The sequence below is a fragment of the Microtus pennsylvanicus genome, chromosome 2 (genome assembly GCF_037038515.1).
Source record: "Microtus pennsylvanicus isolate mMicPen1 chromosome 2, mMicPen1.hap1, whole genome shotgun sequence".
Taxonomy (NCBI): domain Eukaryota; kingdom Metazoa; phylum Chordata; class Mammalia; order Rodentia; family Cricetidae; genus Microtus; species Microtus pennsylvanicus.
In genome coordinates, this window is record NC_134580.1 from 47,381,579 (window position 1) to 47,401,639 (window position 20,061).

General features: G+C 38.0%; 1 protein-coding gene across 2 annotated transcripts in view; it reads left to right on the top strand.

Annotated features, from left to right (window-relative positions):
* The window catches only part of Atad2 (ATPase family AAA domain containing 2), a 46,285-nt gene that overhangs the window by 17,077 nt on the left and 9,147 nt on the right, over positions 1-20,061 (top strand). For both annotated transcript variants that reach the window (XM_075960981.1, XM_075960980.1), the window contains 12 exons: positions 2,766-2,870; positions 4,664-4,772; positions 5,122-5,237; positions 6,612-6,786; positions 8,226-8,314; positions 11,395-11,554; positions 12,904-12,994; positions 14,060-14,374; positions 14,458-14,590; positions 15,514-15,700; positions 16,127-16,312; positions 18,744-18,879. In XM_075960981.1, coding sequence (XP_075817096.1) covers positions 2,766-2,870; positions 4,664-4,772; positions 5,122-5,237; positions 6,612-6,786; positions 8,226-8,314; positions 11,395-11,554; positions 12,904-12,994; positions 14,060-14,374; positions 14,458-14,590; positions 15,514-15,700; positions 16,127-16,312; positions 18,744-18,879 — 1,802 coding nt within the window. The remainder of the gene's footprint in view (positions 1-2,765; positions 2,871-4,663; positions 4,773-5,121; positions 5,238-6,611; positions 6,787-8,225; positions 8,315-11,394; positions 11,555-12,903; positions 12,995-14,059; positions 14,375-14,457; positions 14,591-15,513; positions 15,701-16,126; positions 16,313-18,743; positions 18,880-20,061) is intronic.

Consider the following 20,061-nt stretch of genomic DNA (forward strand, 5'->3'; position numbering starts at 1 on the left):
GCAAGATCAGTTATACTTGAAAGGATTCTGCGTTTTCGGTATTCTCGTGAACTCTTTGGAGTGCTATTAAAAGCTAGACCTGGTGGTTTGGTCCTCTAATCCCAGCTGGACACTGAAGCAGAAGATTGACAGTTTAAGTCCTACCTGGGCAACAGAGCAATTTCAAGGCTAGGCTAGTCAACTTAGCAAGACCATTTCAAAAATTCTCCAAAGACACATTCTCTGTGACCTATTTCCTTGGTCTAGACTTCATTTTCTAATGGTTCATTCATTTATAAATGGACTAATCCATTGATGAGGTCAACATTCTTATGATCTCGTTACCTCTTGATAGCTCACCATCTGGTGACAAACTTCATAGATAAGCCTTTGGGGTCAGGGTTCTTTTATTTACAAAACAATACCTTATGTTGGTCCACAAGGTTTGTTGTTTGCTTACAACTTTTATTGGCTTGTGAGATAAGCTTAGAAACCACCAATACTATAGTATTTGGCTTTTTGGAAAAGATGTAGGTTTGCATTTAAATATCATTGACTTATTCTGATGTTTAAACCAGTTAAACCTCACTGACCCTGACTGTAACATGAACCTACTACTAATGTATATTGTCCAGAATTTTAGTTAAGATTAAATGAGAAGGCTGGTTGGTGTATCTCTGTGGTAGAGCTTTTGCTTAACATATGCAAGGCCCTGGAATCCATCCACACATGCTTGTTGGAGCAGTAGGTGGTGAGAAATAAATATGTCAGATGGGTATATGGAAAACAGTCAGTAAATCTGACATTTCTTCAAACTGTGAAATGTGTTTTGGTTCTATGAATATTGGGTAAGTTTACATATAGTAAGAATATGTTAGAGTGTTGACAATATTACTACACATGCAGGCTTGCACTAGATAATTTTGCCTGCAGGATGTCACAGAAATGGTCTTTGGTACATAGATCATTAGAGGGTTATTTTCTCATTCAGTCTGGCTTTACAAGCCCTTACTTAAAACTCTAGAGAATATTTGTGTTTGAAATTTCAGATTTTTTAAAGAAATGTTTACAAGGGTTATCATGTAACTCATAGATGTTAGCATTCCTGTTAAAAACTATGAACAATCACAGTGAATGGTATAGAGACCATAAATTGATTTGTGCTGTTTTATAGAGGTTTATTTATTTTTATGTGTGTGGGTGTTTTGCCTGTACACGAATCTGTTCATCTTTTGTGCAATATTTGTTGAGATCACAGAGGTTATCAGATCCCCTGGGACTAGCTAGAGTCCAGACAGTTATAAGCCTTTATGTGAGTACTGAGAATCAAACCCAGGTCCTGTGGAAGAGCTCTTACTTAACTCTAAGGCATTTCTCCAGCCCAGTCTTTTTAAAGATAGATTCTAGACATGGATTGTATAGGTGCTTTTATAAAAGTTTGTGAACCTTTTGTGTCTGAAAATACTTGCTTACTCATTATATTTTTAACTCAGAAGTTGTAGCTTCTAAGCCAATAGAATGGTTAAAGTTTTCTCAGGCAGATTTTCTTTCTTTCTGTGAGTCTTTGCAACTGTCCAAAGGCATTTTTTCTGTGTATTTGTAGAACTTGGCTTGTTATTTACTGACTAATCTAAGAATTTAATCACATTATTTTGTAAGGAAACTGGAGTTCCATACTATGCTTAACAGTTAGGTGATACAGTTGACAACATACTTTAAATAAAAGGCCATTCTTTTTTATTTTGTTTTCTATTTTTCGAGACAGGGTTTCTCTGTGTAACAGTCCTAGCTATCCCTAGAACTAGCTCTTGTAGACCAGGCTGGCCCTGAACTCACAGAGATCTGCCCATCTCTGCCTCCCGAGTACTGGGATTAAAGGCATGTGCCACCACCACCTGCTTTGTATTTTTTGAAGACAGGGTCTTACTGTGTGCCTCTTGACTGTCCTGGAACTCACTGATCTTAAACTCACAGAGATTATCCTGTCTTCCTAGTGCTGGGATTTAAAGGTGTGTTCCACTATGCCTGGCACCATCTTATTCTTTACTATTTCCCAGGGCTTCCTTCATGTCAAACAAGTAAACATTTTACTAGTAAGGTATACTCTTAGACCTCACAGCATTTTACAAATGTTTAGTACATGCCAGTGTATGTTTATGCACATATGAAGGTCAGGACAATTTGAGGAAGTCAGTTCTCTGCTTTCATTTTATGGGTCCCAGGAATTAAAACACAGGTATTTAGCTTCGGTGATAGGCACCCTTACCCAGTGAGCAATCTTGCTTACCCTTCTTTCTTGATAGCTTTTTTCTTTAATTAAAAGTATTTTTTTAAAAAAAATTACTTGTCATTTCAAAAATAGGTAATTTCTAATGTAAAACTTTATATAATATTAAACATGCATATTCAGTCAGGCCTGATGCCACTGGCCTTTACTCTTAGCACTTGGGAAACATAGGCAGGTCAGTTTAAGGCCCATCTGCTCTACATAGTGAGTTTCATCTCAGTCAGGACTACACAGAGCCCCTGTTTCAAGACTAAGAGCTCACTGCCGACATTATCTTTAATCTTAATGAACATTTGAAGGTCAGCTCTAGCCTCTTGTTTTTCTTCTCTTTCTCTTGGTTGTGTCTTTACCTCAGAAATTAGCCAACAAAGCTTGCGTCATTGTTTTAGAGAATATGTTAAGTTTACACAAGTCTTTTTAGATCATTAGATATTTCTGGTGCTTATGTCCTCTGCCGTTTTCCTGTTTCCCTCATCATGATTTCAGTTTCTCTGTTTAGGCGAAGGCACGCAATCCACAGTAGTGACTCTACTTCCTCTTCTTCTTCTGAAGATGAGCACTTTGAGAGGAGAAGAAAAAGGAACCGCAATAGAGCTATTAACAGGTGAGCTCAGACCCTGGTGTGGTGACTTGCACCTTTAAGTGCTTTGGGGCTTAAGAGTTCTAGGGCCAGCCTGGGCTATGTGGTAAGCCTGATCTCAACAAAAACAAAAATTTGGGAGAAGAGATGGAATGGATGAGTTATAAAACTATCAAATATATTTAAAAATAAATTTTCCTTACAATTATATATTTGTTTTGTGGCACAGGACACATGCATGCTATGGCCTGTGGAGGTCAAAGGACTTGATTTAGTTGGTTTTTCCTTCTACTTGTGTGGGCTCCAGAAATTACTTGTGAGCCAAGCTGCTGGTCCTCAGATACCTTTTTATATGACGAGAAAGTAGAATAATTTGTGAATGAGTGCAGCCTAACTGATTAAAAGGTTGCACCAGAGGTTAACACAAAGCAAACTCCTGCCTAACTAGAAATATCTATAGTTAAGACAAATGACAGAATAGAACATATGGTTACAGTTTTGTTTTTTAATAGACCAGTATATTAGATTTTTTTATTTTTATTTTTTTATCCAAAAGCACAAATCCACACTTATTTATAAACTTTTCATTAGTTTAAATCTGTCAGGGTTCAGTATCACATACATGCTGGGTCTTTGTAAGAAGGTTGCATCAGAATTTGACGGGTATCTTGCCAATGTGTTTACATAAGCCCAAGTTACCTTACCCAAGATTCCTCTGTTTTTGCTCAGTTTGACTCCAGGAACCAGTGTTTTATTTTTGGCTTTATTCACATTAGCACATCTCTTGCCTAAGTAGAATCATTTTCATCTCAGGCATAAACACCTTCAATTTTAAAAGGAGCCATGTGTTCTTTTTGGTTCTAGAGCCCTTAGAACCCACAAAAATGGCCTTGTACCACAGCCTTTCAGATATATTTGCCTTTAGAAGTCCTGTTCCCAGCAGGTCTCTACAGACACCAAGGTGATAAAGGGGATTGTAATAGATTTTAATATTGGCTTGGTGAACATTAGCTTGAGGGAATAATTTTTTTTCATTTTAAATTTTTTTAACTAATTGGAAAATTATTAATTGAAACTGAAAGATTATTTTCAATTGTAGTAAGTCCACATTCTAGCCAATTCAAGGATTGTTCTTGTTTATAGCTAGGTGGGTAGGTATGAATGCAATATTGAATTCTAATAATAAAGTATTTTCAAGCAGAAAATAATGTTTGAATCAGGAGGGTTGGGTTATTTGGCTGATTGGTTGATTATTGTTCTTGAGACAAGGTCTAACATAACTCAGGCTGGCCTAGAACTTATGTTACTTAGTTTAGGATCTTGAACTCTTGATTTTCCAAGTGCACCTGCTATCATGCCTTATAGCAACCACATGATGGCTCACAAATGGTCTGTAACTCCAGTCCACGTGTTTGTGTAGAATCTGAAGGTTGACACTGGGTGGGTTCCATAGTCAGTCTCCACTTTGTGTTTTGAGACAGGGTCTCTCACTGCATAGGGGCTCAGTCTTGGGGCTAGTATGGCTAACCAGCTCGCTCTGAGGATTCCTCATCTTTACTTCGAGGATCCTGAGATTGTGGTGGGCCTGCCACTTCTACCCAGAGTCTAATATATTTGGGAGTTTGCTAAACTCTTTTCCTCCATTTTGGCAGCAAGTACTTTACTCACTGAGCCATTTTCCCCAACCCCAAACATTTTTAAAGAAGAAAAATAATAGTGTGATATGGGATTTAGGGAGGGGGGTGATCTGATGTGTGACTTTATATATATGTTTGTGTGTGTATTTGTGCATGTGTGTGCATGTGTTTTTTTAATAGGTGCCTTCCGCTAAATTTTCGGAAAGATGAAATAAGAGGGATTTATAAAGATCGAATGAAAATTGGAGCAAACCTTGCTGATGTTGATCCAATGCAACTAGATTCTTCAGTGAGTATTTTAAAATTTGTGCTTGACTTGAGGTGTAATTTTCTTCAATTTTACTTTTGTTTTAAGTTTAAAAAAAAAACTGATTTTTTTTTCTTATCAGGAACTTAAATCTTTATACATTTTAAAAACAAATTTTTGGGAGTTGGAGAGATGGCTCAGCCTTTTTAGCATTTTTTGCTCTTGCAGAGGACCTGAGTTTGATTCCCAACTTACACATGGTGACACATACAAAATAAATATTTAAAAATATATTGGGAACACTACAGTTAATCAGTTGATTGTGGGATGATGTGACGATATAGGGCAATGTTTGAATTTTAACTCAGATCTGTGTCCTATTTCATTCCAGGTACGATTTGATAGTGTTGGTGGCCTGTCCAATCATATTGCAGCACTAAAAGAGATGGTGGTGTTTCCCTTACTTTATCCAGAAGTCTTTGAGAAGTTTAAAATTCAACCCCCAAGGTAGCCTAAATATGCTTTTTCTTTTGTGGCCATAATGTGTGTTGTGCTACTGTTGCTTCTCTGACTTCTTACAGCTTTACAGTTTTTACTTAAATTTTGCATGCGTGAGAGATGTACGTGAGTGAGTGAGTGAGTGAGTGAGTGAGTGAGTGAGTGAGTGAGTAGGTGAGTAGGTGCAGGTGCACATGCTAGCGTGTGGAGGCCAGAGGCAGCTGTCAGGTGTCTGCTCTGATACTTGCCACCTTATTCCTTTGAGACAGGCTCTCGCTGAATCTGGAGCTAGACTGCCAACCAGCATGCTCCAGCAATGCTTTTATCCCATTTCCCACAACACTGGAATTACAGGTGTACACATAACCTCAACCAGCTTTTTGCATGTGTTCTGGGAATTTGAACTTAGGTGCTCAAACTTACGTAGCAGCGCTTTTTATGACAGGTTACGGCATTTCCCCTGTCCTCTTAAACTTTTTGCTGATTAACTCCTTTTAATGTGCTAGTTCCTAGTTTCCCTTTTTTTTTTTTTTTTTTTTTTTTAGATTTATTTATTTATTATGTAGACAGTGTTCTGTCTTCATGTATGCCTGCATGCCGGAAGAGGGCACCAGATCTCATTACAGATGGTTGTGAGCCATCATGTAGTTGCTGGGAATTGAACTCAGGGCCTCTGGAAGTACAGCCAGTGCTCTTAACCTCTGAGCCATCTCTCCAGCCCCTCCTAGTTTCCCTTTTAAAATCAATTATATTTATGTGCTGGTATGAATGTGTACCACCTGTGTGGGCAGTGCCTGTGGAAGCCAGAAGTCATTGTATTGCTAGAGCTGGAGTTACAGACTGCTTGTGAGCCACCAGACTTGAATGTTGGGAGCTGGTTCTGGAAGAGCATCAAGCACCCCTAATCACAACAAGCCTGGCAGCCTGAGTTTGATCCCTAAAACCATTGTAAAGGTGGAAAGAGAGAACCAGCTCTACAGAGTTGTCCTCTAGTCACACACATAATTACTAATAAGATTTTAAACCAATACACACCAATTTTCTGTATGTTTCTCTTTGAAATACTATCCCCTCCACTACGAAATCAAGAGAATTATATAATTGTGTTTCGTGATTATGTATGCAAGGTAATATAATATATGTATGCTGTGCATGGTCCAGTAGTAAAGGACAATGTGTTTAAAAAGCATTTATTTAGTTTCTGATTAATCGTACTGTATTAGTATTAACTCCCAAAGTTTTAACCTGTACTTTGTATAATGAAGCTACTTCAGTTATTTAATATTTTTAATTAGCTAATTAAAGTGGTTATGAGAGTGGTTCTTAATTTTTGTTTCAGTAGTCTATCTTAATTTAATACTAAGTGTTTAATGTGTTTTACAGAGGTTGTTTGTTTTATGGTCCACCTGGAACTGGAAAAACATTGGTTGCTAGAGCACTTGCCAATGAGTGCAGTCAAGGGGATAAAAGAGTGGCATTTTTCATGAGGAAGGGTGCTGATTGTCTGAGTAAATGGGTTGGAGAATCCGAAAGACAGCTGCGATTGCTATTTGATCAGGTATGATATTAAAATTTACCTCTTTAGATTTTAATATACAGATTCAAGTGTATGAGGGTTTTTTTTTTTCTTTAGTGGAAGAAGGTTTACTCTGGACTCACCATTCCAGAGGGATAAGAGTCCATCATGGTGTGAGGCACAGCAGCAAGTAACAGGCATGGTGGCAGGAATAGGAAGCTGGGAGTTCATATCTTAAAAATTCTCTCTTGGACTGGTCCCGCTCCTTGTATGTAGTTTTCCTTATCAGATGTCACGGCTCTGGCTTCTCTAACATCTTGGGGTATCCATTACGACCTTGGCTTCAGTTTCAAAAAGCCCTCAGAGGGCCTTCATGCAGGAACTCCTCTGCCACATGTTTCCTGCTCTGACATTGTAGAGTAAGGATCCATGACCCTCCCTCTGGTCTTGCACCCTTCTTGCCTCTGAAGCTAGCATCACATAGACAGTACTGCCAAGTTTGACTGCCAGCTTGAAATGCCATCTTGAATCGCCATCTTGAATCACATTAGCAGCAATGTCTTGACTCCTTTTTTTGTAGTGTCAATATTTTTTAATGCTGACCTACAGCAAACAACTTTATATAGAGATAGGAATAATTGGATTTTAGTTCCTTAGAAGTATTAGAGCTCATACCTAGTAAGAAGGAGAAATAATCTCCTAAGGGATTTAATGATAGTAAATTACTTCACAATATAGAAACTGAATGTAATTCTTCCCTGGAATAGCTTTCAGTTTCTATGCCAGATTGTATTGAAGGTACATTGTGAAATAATGCATTCTGCTCTACTAGGATGTACTTCTGAAGGGGATTTTGTTTGTTTGAGGGAATTTTGCTTTTGCTTTTAAGGCATGATCCATGTAGCCCTTGGCTGTCCTGAAACCCGTTATGTAGACCAGGATAGATTTGAAATCAGAGCTCTGCTTCCCAAATGCTGGGATTAAAGATGTGTACCACCATGCCTGATACTGACAATCTTTTTGAACACTTTTTTAGAGCTAAGTTTTCATTTCGTTTTACTAAGGTTCCTTTTTTAAGTTTGGCATTTTGTTGAGTAATATTTTTCTACCTAATATGGGGGGAGAGTGTTACTATCCTTCGTTATTTGTTTTCATAGACAGTGATGAAGTTTTTCTGTGTGTCCAGTAACTATAACTGTATGAAATCTAAGATATTTAACTACTAGAATATTTTGGTTGTTTCCAGAAGAAAATGCAAATAAGATTATGTTAATATAATATAGATATGTAAAATTTTAAAAACCGTTTTTGGGATTTATATCAGTCTTATAAAATAGCTATGCATGGCGTTCTGGTAAGCAAGACTGAATGAAAATAGATTGAAAAGGGTATATATTCTGATTTGTAAATTATATGTTATTTGCAAATTTGAATGAAAATAGATTAAAATGCTGACACAGGACTCCTGAACCCTCTTTTAGGCCTATCAGATGCGCCCTGCAATTATTTTCTTTGATGAAATAGATGGTTTGGCTCCAGTACGATCTAGCAGGCAAGATCAGATTCACAGGTAAAACATGACTGATTGTGTTGCTGTTACATGAAAGATAAGTATTAAATGGTGAAAGAAACCCAAATACATACACATATTTAAAGTGAGCCTATTCTGAAAATCAGATTATTATTAATAGTTTTAACATCTTGGTTATAGAAGAGATGACTTAAAATCCAAATATATTCATGGGCCATGGGTGAGAATAAGACTGTGATATAGAATGTGGCTGATGAAGCCAGTTATCTGTAATTCTAGCCTGTCTACAACTGGGACCTAAGAATTTGATTTTCTTTCTCAAGTTTTATGTTCAAGTATTTAAATATCTTAAATGTTGCGAACTAGTTCAGATGCTTTGTCCTTTTTAAACTTCCTTCAGTACTGGGGATTGTTCCAGGGCCTTAAGCTTGCTCTTCAAGTGCTTTACCCCTGAGGTATATTCACAGCCCTCAGGTGTCTTAGTCACTATTGCTGTGAAGAGACACCATGACCGAGGCAACTTTTATTAAGGAAGGCATTTAATTGGGGACTTGCTTATAGTTCCAGAGGTTAGTCTATTATGGCAAGGGACATGATGGCATGCAATCAGGCACTAGATCCACAAGCAGCAGGTAGAGAGAGTGACTGATTCTTAGATGGACTTTTGAAACTCCAAAGCCCACTTCCTCCAACAAGGCCACACCTCCTAGTCCTTCTAAACCTTTCAAACAGTTTTACTCCCTGGTGACTTCAACATTCAAATATATGAATCTATGGGCGCCATTCTTAATAAGATCAGCACATGTGGCATCTGGAAGGATCCAGACTGAACTAAGCATTGGGAGGGAGAGAAAAAAGAGAGGAGAGAGGGCCAAGAGAACTATGGCCCAAATGGCTTTTAAGGGGATACCTGGGCCAAATAAAAATATCTCCTAGAATAATTCTACTGGTTTAAGATAAGACTACCAAACCTCATTTTAAAGATAAGGAAAAAAAATTGAGCGAGAAACCCTGTCTCGAAAAACCAAAAAAAAAAAAAAAAAAATTGAGCTACACTTGGTGGTGGTGGTGCAAACCTTTAATCCCATCACTCAGGAGGCAGAGGCACATTGATGGATCTCTGGGTTCAAGGCCAGCCTGGTCTACAACCTGAATTCCAGGAGGGCCAGGGATATGTAGAGAAACCTTGTCTTGAAAACAAAGAAAATGATAGAAAAGTTGTACTTTTTGAATGAAAATAAGGACATAACTGCTCCTATGTATGACTGAGAAGGGTTGTATTGTAGATATGAGGGAGAATTCAGCCAGAGGCATCTGGAAGGGTCCAAACTGAACCATGCTATAAAAGGAGAGATGGGGAGAGTGAGCGAGGGACAGAGAGAGAGGGCCAAGGGGCCAAAAGAACTATGTCCCAAATGGCTGGATTATACAGAAATCAGAAGCTGGGGCAAGAGAAGTCCAACCCCGAGGCTGGAAAGGTTTAGGGTAGGGGGCAAGGGTGAGAAGGACTAGGAGGGGCCATAGGTAGTAAGTGAGACTAGACTTATCCTGGGTTTCTTTGGGACCTGATACTTTTTCTCCAGGATTAGAAGAGAACCTACAAATATACCAACTCTGTTAGTTTGTTTTTGTTTGTTTGAAGTGTTAGGAGTGAACCCAGGGCCTCAAACATATTATGCAGAGAAATTGAACCACATTTCCCAGCCATAAGTTTTTTTTTTAAAACTAACCCAGGATAGTCACATTATTATTTTTAATATTTATTTATTTGTTATGTATATAATATTCTGTCTACATGTATGCCTGCAGGCCAGAAGAGGGCACCAGACCTCATTACAGAAGGTTGTGAGGCACCATGTGGTAGCTGGGAATTGAACTCAGGACCTTTGGGTAGAGCAGGCAATGCTCTTAACCGCTGAGCCATCTCTCTAGCCCCCAAGTTTTCAGTCCCAATTCAGCTTTAGTTTTTCAGAGCTTCTTTTCTTTTCTTTTCTTTTTTTTTTTTTTTTTTTTTTTGGTTTTCCGAGACAGGGTTTCTCTGTAGTTTTGGAGCCTGGTCTGGAACTAGCTCTTGTAGACCAGGCTGGTCTCGAACTCACAGAGATCCGCCTGCTTCTGCCTCCCAAGTGCTGGGATTAAAAGCGTGCGCCACCGCCGCCCGGCTCAGAGCTTCTTTTCAAATGGTATCGCAAGTTGCTGCATGTGATTGCCCAATTTTTTGAGATACCCTAAACCACATTGCATGCCTTCAAATACATCAGTAGTTTATATATAATGTAGAAGATGAGTAAGATATAATCATGTAGTTAATAGGTAGGTTTTGCTTTTCTAACACCAGATAGATAGATAGATAGATAGATAGATAGATAGATAGATAGATAGATAGATAGATAGATAGATAGATAGAGTTCTGCTATAGATCTCTGTACCTGCTTCTTTCAGTTCCTGGATGAAGGTTCTATGATGACATTTAAGATACTAAACAGTCAGACTACAGGGCAAGGCCAGTTCGGGCCCCCTCTACACAATTGCTTAGGGTCTTAGCTGGGGTCATCCTTGTGGATTTCTGGGAATTTCTCTAGTGCCAGCTTTCTTGCTAGCCCCATAATGACTCCCTCAATCAAGGTTGCTCTCTGTCAGAAATTACAGGCAAGTTTGCCACACTCATCCTGGCTATTAAGTGTGTTCTAGGGATCTAAACTCCGATTCTTAATCTTGCAAAGCAAGCACTGTAACTACTGAGCCATCTCCTCAGCCCTCATTAGTTTTGAGACAAGTTCTCTCACTGCTTGGCTAGACTAACTGGTGAGCCAGTGAGCTTTGGTGATTCACTTATCTTTTGTTTCACAATGCTGAGGCCATAAACATTCTCAGTGATACCTGACTTCTATATGGGTTCTAGGGGAATTTGAACTCTGGTCCTCTTTCTCAGCAAGGGTTCTTAAACCCTTGAGCCATCTCTTCAGTTTCCCTGTGATTTGTTTTCCATTGAAAAGTAGCTAGGTTCCATAAGAAAATTCCTTTGCACGTTTATACATTAAACCTTACCAAAAGAAATATTTCTGAGTAATAGGCTCTTTGTTCATAACACTAATTTATTTTCTTATTTTTATGTTTAGTTCTATTGTTTCAACACTGTTAGCTCTTATGGATGGTTTGGACAGCAGAGGAGAAATTGTAGTCATTGGAGCTACCAACAGACTAGATTCCATAGACCCTGCGTTACGAAGGCCTGGTCGATTTGACAGAGAATTCCTTTTTAGTCTACCCGATAAAGACGTAAGAAAATTTTAAATACTTTTTATTTTTAACAATTTAGTACAATTACATCTTTTTATGACAGGTGGGGGAATAGACAGGGAGTGTTTGTGCCACAGTGCAGGTGTGGAAGTCAGAAAACAACTTGGAGTCAATTTTCTCCCTGTGCTATGTTGGTTTGGTGGGTAGGACTCAGCTCATCAAGTTTGGTTACAAGTGCCATAATCCACTGAGCTGTTTTCCACTCCGACTAACAAGTTTTTTGTTGTTGTTTAAAGATTTTATTTATTTATTTATTTATTTATTTATTTATTTATTATGTATGCAGTGTTCTGTCTGCATGTTTACTTGCAGGCCAGAAGAAAGCTCTAGATCTCATTACAGATGGTTGTGAGCCATGTGGTTGCTGGGAATTGAACTCAGGACCTCTGGAAGAGCAGCCAGTGCTCTTAACTGCTGAACCATCTCTCCAGCCCAACAAGTTTTGATACAGTAAAAAGTTGAAGACTTTACTTTGGTATCATGATTGTTCAAAAGAAGTCAATAGAGGTCATTTATTTTCTTTAAGCGTATCTCCCTTCTTAACTGCTCCTAAAATTGTTTTAAGTTAAGCATATCCTTCCATTTTAGTAGCTTAATTAGTCCTTAGCCAGCTCATTAGCTGTGACTTTTTCCTAAACACCCTTGTACTGCAACAATTAGGCTAAAGCCACTTGATGCTTTTGAGAAGCTTATAATAAAATATGAGTAGAGCTGTAGTAATGGCTGAGGGTGCTTTCTTTGTCAGAGGACCCAAGTTAGGTCCCCAACACCTCCTTCAGGTGGCCCGGGACGGTCTGTAACTCCAGCTAGGGAATACAACACCCTCTTCTTGAATCTAAAAGCACCTGCACTCAGGTACACATACCCACTTACAGACAAATTAAAATTGAAAAAATATATATTCTTTTTTTTTAGTGAAGTATTTTATTTATCTATTAAATTTCCGCATCCTCCCATTTCCCTCCCCCTCCCCCTCCCCCTCACTCTCCAGTCCTAAAATATATATTCTTAACAAAGAAACTGAGTAGAGTTGTCAGTATTTTTAATTCTTAATGCACTCCAGAATGAACAATATTTTGTTTAATTTTTAAATTTATATAAATGATGAATATAACTTGGGCACGTTACTTGGAAATCTGCTTAATTTTGTTAAATGCTTACAGGCACATCTTTTTCCTCATTTTTGTGGTCTTATACTTCTATTTATATTAGGTTTTGGTTACTTTAAAATTTTAGATAATCAAAAGTAGTTTAAATTGAAGCTTTTCTACTTAGAGTAACTTGATTATAGGTATAAAAATTAAAATTAGAGCTTTCCCCCCCCACAGGCTCGAAAAGAGATTCTGAAGATTCATACAAGAGATTGGAATCCAAAACCACTGGACATATTTCTAGAAGAATTAGCAGAAAACTGCGTTGGTAAATATTGTTTTGAGCACATGTGAAAAATGTTGTGTTCATTTCAAAGATGGAACAAATTGGGTCTTGCCTTGAAGTTTAGATTTGGCCTAGTAGATAAAGTTGCTTGCAGTTCAAGCCCAGTAACCTGAGTTAAATCCCTGGAAGACACATGAAGATGGGAGGAAATAACTGGACTCTACAAAGTTATCCTCTGACCTCAGCATACCCATAGTCATGCACAACAAAACGGCAGATGTGACTAGATTCAGCAGCACACATATGCAGTGCTAGTGACGGATGATGGCAGACTGCGTGTCTATGGCCACCCTCAACTGCACAGGGAGGAGGAGCTCATCTAAAAAGGAAGGCATCATTTGTTTCCATCTCCTTTGTGGCATGTATTTCCCTCCAAGATCCTAGATATTTTCAGAGTATAGATACTGTCCAAGGTGTAGCAACATATTCCTGTATCCCCAGCACTTGGGAAACTGAGGCAGTATTGACATGTATAGTGAGTACCAGGTCAGCCATGGCTGTATAATGATTCCTTTTCTCAAAAAATTAGAATTTAAAGGTCAGAAAATTGAGGGCTAGAGAGATAGCTTAGTTGTTAGAACATACTGCTCTTTCAGAGGTCTCTAGTTCTGTCTGCAGAACCTAAGTCAAGGTGGCTCACAACTCTGTGGCTCCAGCACCCTGGGATTTCTGGCCTCCGTGAGCATGTGCACTCATGCACATCCCTTCACATAAACATACACATGATTAAAAAGTCTTTTTAAAAATGGAGATCAGATTAGATATGAAAACAGTGATAGCCCTGTGAATTAGACAGTATTATCACTGGACAGATAAAGAATTCTCTATAGATATAAGTGAGTCTTGAAAGATCACAGAGTAAAAAATCCAACAGAATTCTTGCTCTTAACCCTTATCCTGTACTTAGGGCTTGCATGTTTCATTCACAAGTTACTGATGTGTTGAAGCCATCTAAGTTCACTTTATAAAAATTTTAGTTAAGACTTAATTTTTAAATTTTACTTGAGGGTTTTGCTCCCCCCCCCCCCCCTTGGTTTATTGGAACAGGATACTGTGGTGCAGATATCAAGTCAATATGTGCCGAAGCTGCTTTATGTGCCCTACGTCGCCGGTACCCACAGATCTACACCACCAGTGAGAAGCTACAGTTGGATCTCTCTTCAATTAATATCTCAGCTAAGGATTTTGAGATGGCTATGCAGAAGATAATACCAGCTTCCCAAAGAGCTGTGGCATCACCTGGACAGGCACTGTCTGCCATTGTGAAACCACTCCTGCAAAATACTGTCCATATGATCTTAGAAGCCCTACAGAAAGTGTTTCCACATGTGGAAGTTAGAACAAACAAAGATTTAAATTCAGGTATAAAACTTGATTGACCATTGAAAGAAAGAAAGTATGGTAAAGAAAAATTACTAATAGACGAGTTTTTTATTATTTTGTAGATGTTTCTTGCCCTTTGCTAGAAAGTGATTTGGCATACAGTGATGATGATATCCCATCGGTGTTTGAAAATGGACTTTCTCAAAAAACCTTTAATCAGGCAAAAGAAAATTTAAATTTTCTTCATTTAAATAGGTATGTTTTCCCTGCAAATGAATGTTTTGGTGTGTAAATTCCATAAAATGGAGTGAAATTTGTCTGATAAGGTGAAAGATGATAGCCAGTCAGCTTTTTATATAAGCTAAAATATCAGGCTGGTGAGAGGGCTCAATTGGTTAAGTGCTTGCATTTACAAACATGAAAACTTAATGCTGAGAATGGTGGTGTGTCTTTGTAATTCCAGTACTGGGAAGCCAGGATCCCTGGGCTCACTAACTCCCAGGCTAACCTTATTGATGAGTTCCATCCAGATCAGTAAGCGACCCAGTCCCAGTAGAGGTAGTTAGTGTTCCTGAGAATGACACCTAAGGGTGTCTCTAGCCTGTGCCACATACGTTAAAGAATATCAAAGTTTGAGTATGAAGAGATAGCTAAGCAGTTAAGAGCACTGGCTGCTATTCCAGAGGACCTGGGTTCATTTTCCAGTAACCACATGGCAGCTGATAACCATCTGTGACTCCAGTTCTAGGGGGTCACAACATTTTCTGGCCTTCACAGACATTGTATATGGGTGGTGCAAACATGTATTCAGCACTCATGCACATAAATTTTTAAGTAGCAAATTTTGGCCGGATGTAATGACATACACCTTTAATTCCATGCTTGGGCGACGAACAGATGGACTTTTTAGGAGTTTGAGGTTAGCCTAGTCTGCTTTATTGAGTTCTAGGACAGTCAAAGCTACATAGTGAAACTCTGTCTTAAAGAAGAAAAATATTTAAAATGTATTACAGCTGTTATTATGACATAAAAGTATTCTTAAATCTGGGACAATCATTGCTAACTCAGCCATGTTATAATTGGCTATTCATATGGGCAAGGCTTCTGAAGATTTGTAATTGTCAATTTAAGGGAAACATTTAAATTTTTCTCAAATACAACTTACTAATTTTTTTCAGAAACGCCTGTTACCAACCTATGTCTTTTCGGCCAAGATTATTAATAGTGGGAGAACCAGGATTTGGACAGAGTTCTCACTTGGCACCAGCTGTCATCCATGCTTTGGAAAAATTTACTGTATATACATTAGACATTCCTGTTCTCTTTGGCATCAGTACTACATCTCCTGAAGAGACATGTTCTCAGGTAAGTTGTTTTTCAGCCAACAAGTTATAAGATAAAGCAGTTATTCTGAGACAAAGTTTAGGGTTACTCTGTTTTTGAACTTGAATTTTGAAAAAAGAAATCTGACTTAAAGTTTACAATATAGAACTGTATAATTGCTTAGTTATTGAATAGTATATGTTTTATTTCTCACATCTACCACTTAACACATGTATGACTTTGGGAGAGTTATTAGATGTCTATTTCATTTTTTCCTGTTTGCAAGATATGAGATAATTTGATTATTGTGAGAACTGAAGTTCTAAAACTTTAAAAGAGTTGTAAGGGCTTTTTGAAAGCAGCATTCAAGAACTTTGAAAGTTTTATGTGAAAATTCTGGGAAGTTGTTGTGCTAGTATTATTAGTGTGTTGACTTTGCAACCAAATGTGATTTAATTTCCTTATTAGATGATTCGTGAAGCTAAGAAAACAGCACCAAGCATAGTCTATGTCCCACATATCCACTTGTGGTGGGAAATAGTTGGACCAACACTCAAAGCCACATTTATGACATTATTACAGAATATACCTTCATTTGCTCCAGTTTTACTACTTGCAACTTCTGACAAACCATATTCATCTTTGCCTGAAGAGGTAACCTATTTGTGGGGGAAGGTGCTATTTAAGTTTTCTTATGCCAAAATAGAAACACTGTAAAATTTCAAGTGCTACTGAAGTAAATGAATCAATAAATAGTCTTTATCAAATACACCATTGTTACTTGTTTGTGTTGTGTGCTTACTGTATAGAATGTACATGTGTTATGCCATATTTACTTTCTGTGTGTTGTCTTTCTTTGTTGTTGATTTTGGGGTTTTTTTCTGGTTTTTGTTTTTTTTTTTTTTAAATTCAAGATGTTTACTCTGCATATCTGTATATCACTGGCTGGCCTGGAACTCAGAGATCCACCTGCCTCTGCCTTCCAAGTGCTGGGATTAAAGGCGTGCACCACCACCACTGGCCTTTTGAATCACTCAGTCTTTAACATCTTCCTTTATGAGTTGCATGTTCTTTTCATTATCTTGTAATGAGTTATAACCTGTAAGTCTGAATCCCTGTGGTAGGTATTTTGGATGTTTCTGTCTCTCTTTTTTTTTTTCTCTCATTAAAGATAGTGAGATCAAATAGAATGCCTAGTACATGACAACCAGCTACTCTACCACTGAGCTATATAGTTCATCGGCAAAAAGTTTTTTTTTTTGTTTTTTGCTGTTTCTTACTCTGAAAGTTTCATATATTTATACAGTATATATTGATCGTATCAATCTATTACCCCCTCCTACTTGTGCTACCTACCTCATCTACCTCTCAATTTCATGACTTAAAATATTTGTTAATAGCCCTGTGAGTCTAATTATTGCTATTCATGTATGCGTGGATATGGGCCATCCACTAGTGCACGAGCAGCCTACCAGTGGCCTTTTTCTCAAAAGAAGACCCTCAAGAGCTTATCCAGAAGGAAAGACCTCAGAGGCACCTCCCCATTCATGCTGAAATTTTGATGGGCAGGTAAAACCACATCTATTGTGAGTTGATGTGTGCAGCTGCCACATCATGTCCAAAGATAAGCATTCACAGTTCTCCCCATATGTGAGCTTAATGGTAGGAGAGTGATACAGATGACCCCATCTGTAGCTTAATATTCACAGCTGCTTATACTCAGTACTTCAACCAATTAAGAATCTGTGTATTAAGCTCGCTTCTCTGACCAAAGTTGAGAGCTATATAAATCTATGGGTATAGATAAAAATATTTAGAATGCAGTTTGACAACATAACTACTTAGCAAAACAATAGTAGGTTCCCCGCTAAGGCCTATGATCTTTTTAATTCTAGGCTTTTGATCAGGTTTACAATACCAGACAGTAAAACTCTCCTGTGGAGCAGATCTTATATCCAAACAAGTAGTATCTGGTTACTCCCATAACCATCATATCACTATTGCTATCAGGTCAGTGTTGTAGTGGGCCTAATGTTAGGTAAGAAGACCATTTATGGTTTTCTGCCTTAGCTGCCTACATAGCACCTTCTGGCACTATGTAAGCTAGCCAGTAAGTAGAGTTTCCTCAGAGTTTTCAGGTTGATGTCTTTTGACAGTGATGTATTATGTTTATTTAATTGAGTGATGTCTTCAGTGGTAGAGTCTTATCATCCAGTTATGGTACACAAACCAAACAAGAGCAATGGCCCTGGTTTGTGGGGTTTTGTTTGTTTTCTTCTTGTTCCTCTGAGGCCTCACTGACTAGTAATTTGTAGGGAGATACCATGTTCCTGGCACTGAGATTTTGGTTTTATTACCTTATCTTCTGGGAACAGTATTGTTCACTCATAGAGGATACTTCTGCCCAAACTCTTTTTTGTATTGTAAACTCTGAAGTATATTCCAGTACATTTTGTAGGGGTGTGGCACAGGATGAGGAATTGCTTTTTTGTTTTTTGGTATTTTTTGAGACAAGATTTCTCTGTGTAGCTTTGTCTTGGTACTTTCTCAATAGACTATGCTGGCCTTGAACTTAGAGATCCACCTGTCTTCTGAGTGCTGAAAGTAAAGATGCGTGACGCCACCACCTAGGAATTGCTTATTTTTGAATGAATAATTTGTGTGACTATAAATAAATCATTCAGCTTTTAACTTTCTGGTTTTCAGTGAATCAGTGATTAGACCATAATGTGTATAAGGATAGTATTTCATTTTTACACTTAATGGTGTAAGTGCTGGGCTTATCTGTGGTAGAGCACTTGAATACAGCATACCCAAGACCCTGGTTTCAATCCTATGACCTGAAAAAGAGAAAAATGCTCACAAGTGGGATAGCTATGTTATGCAGGAACGCTATTGGATTCTCATAACTTATGGTAGATGCAAAAATGAGAAATAATGTCATAATAATCTCCCCTAACCTCCATCTACTTTTAAAAGACTTTTTAAATTAAAAATACATGTTTAACATACTGTTTAAGTGCAGTAATGTACATTGTGTTTGCATATATGAATATTCTGTATATGTTATATCTATTTTTTTAAGGTACAAGAATTGTTTACCCATGATTATGGAGAGATTTTTAATGTCCAGTTACCAGATAAGGAAGAACGGACCAGATTTTTTGAAGACTTGATTTTAAAACAAGCTGCAAAGCCTCCTGTGTCAAAAAAGAAAGCAGGTTAGTTATTTCAGCTAATAGAGAATATTTTTAAGAAAATGGAACTAAGTAAGTAACAGTTAATAAATTGACATTTACCTGATAGCACAAACTCAAACCCTCAGTTATGAAGGTGACATGTTTACTGTTTAAAATACCTCTGCTTCCTGCTAAAATAGACTAAAATGTTCTTAAGGCACATAAGGTGTTTCATAGAATAGCCCCAGCCTGTCCTTCCAGGCTCATTTTTAGAACTGTGTTTTTTCTTTTCAAAATTATTTTTGACTGTGTAGAGGTATACACACATGAGAGCTGGTGCTGGTGAAGGTCAGAATAGGGTGGCTGAATCCCTGGAACTAGAGTTTTAAGCAGTTGTGAGCCACCTGATTTGAGTTCTGGGAACTGAGTGCAAGATGTAGTCTTAACCACTGAGCAACCTCTCCAGCTCTAGTACTGTGTTTTTACCTATAGTACCACCACCTTTTTCTGTTTTTTGTTTGGTTTTTAAACTTTTTAACATACACACAATGTCACAGTTTCACTTTTGGTTCTTGTAAAGTTTCTATCTTTATCCTTCCTTGCTGCCTAAAGAGTTACTTAACCTGGGGCTAGAGTTATGGATATCAGTACTGGGAATGAGCCCAGGTTCACTACAGGATCAACAGAAGCTCTTAACTGTTGAGCTCTTTCTTGAGAGAGGGCTCCCCTCATTTCTTCTTTGTTTTTTGAGGTATGGTTTCTCTGTATAGCTTTGGCTGTTCTAGAACTAGCTCCATAGACCAGGCTGACCTTGAACTCAAAGAAATCTGTCTGCCTCTGCCTCCCAAGTGTTGGGACTAAAGGTGTGTGCCACAACTGCCTGCCTTAGATTTTTTATCTTTATGTGTGTGCATGCACACGTTAGAAAGATAGCTTGTAGAAGTCACTCCTGGAACTCAGATCAGGGGCTTGATGGCAGGCAGTCTTACCCACCAAGCCACCTCCAGTCCCCTTTCTTGATTATTCTTTTAGTCCTGAATATCATTGTCTTACTTCCTTAAAGGAAGTTAAAAATTTGATATATTTGGAGCATCACATTTTTTTCCCATTAGTTCACAAACTAAAGACTTTTCATCGTTAAAATATTCTTGTTTTAAGAATAATGTATTTTCACTGGGTATTGGAGACACATGCCTTTAATCCTAGCATTCGAAAGGTAGAGGC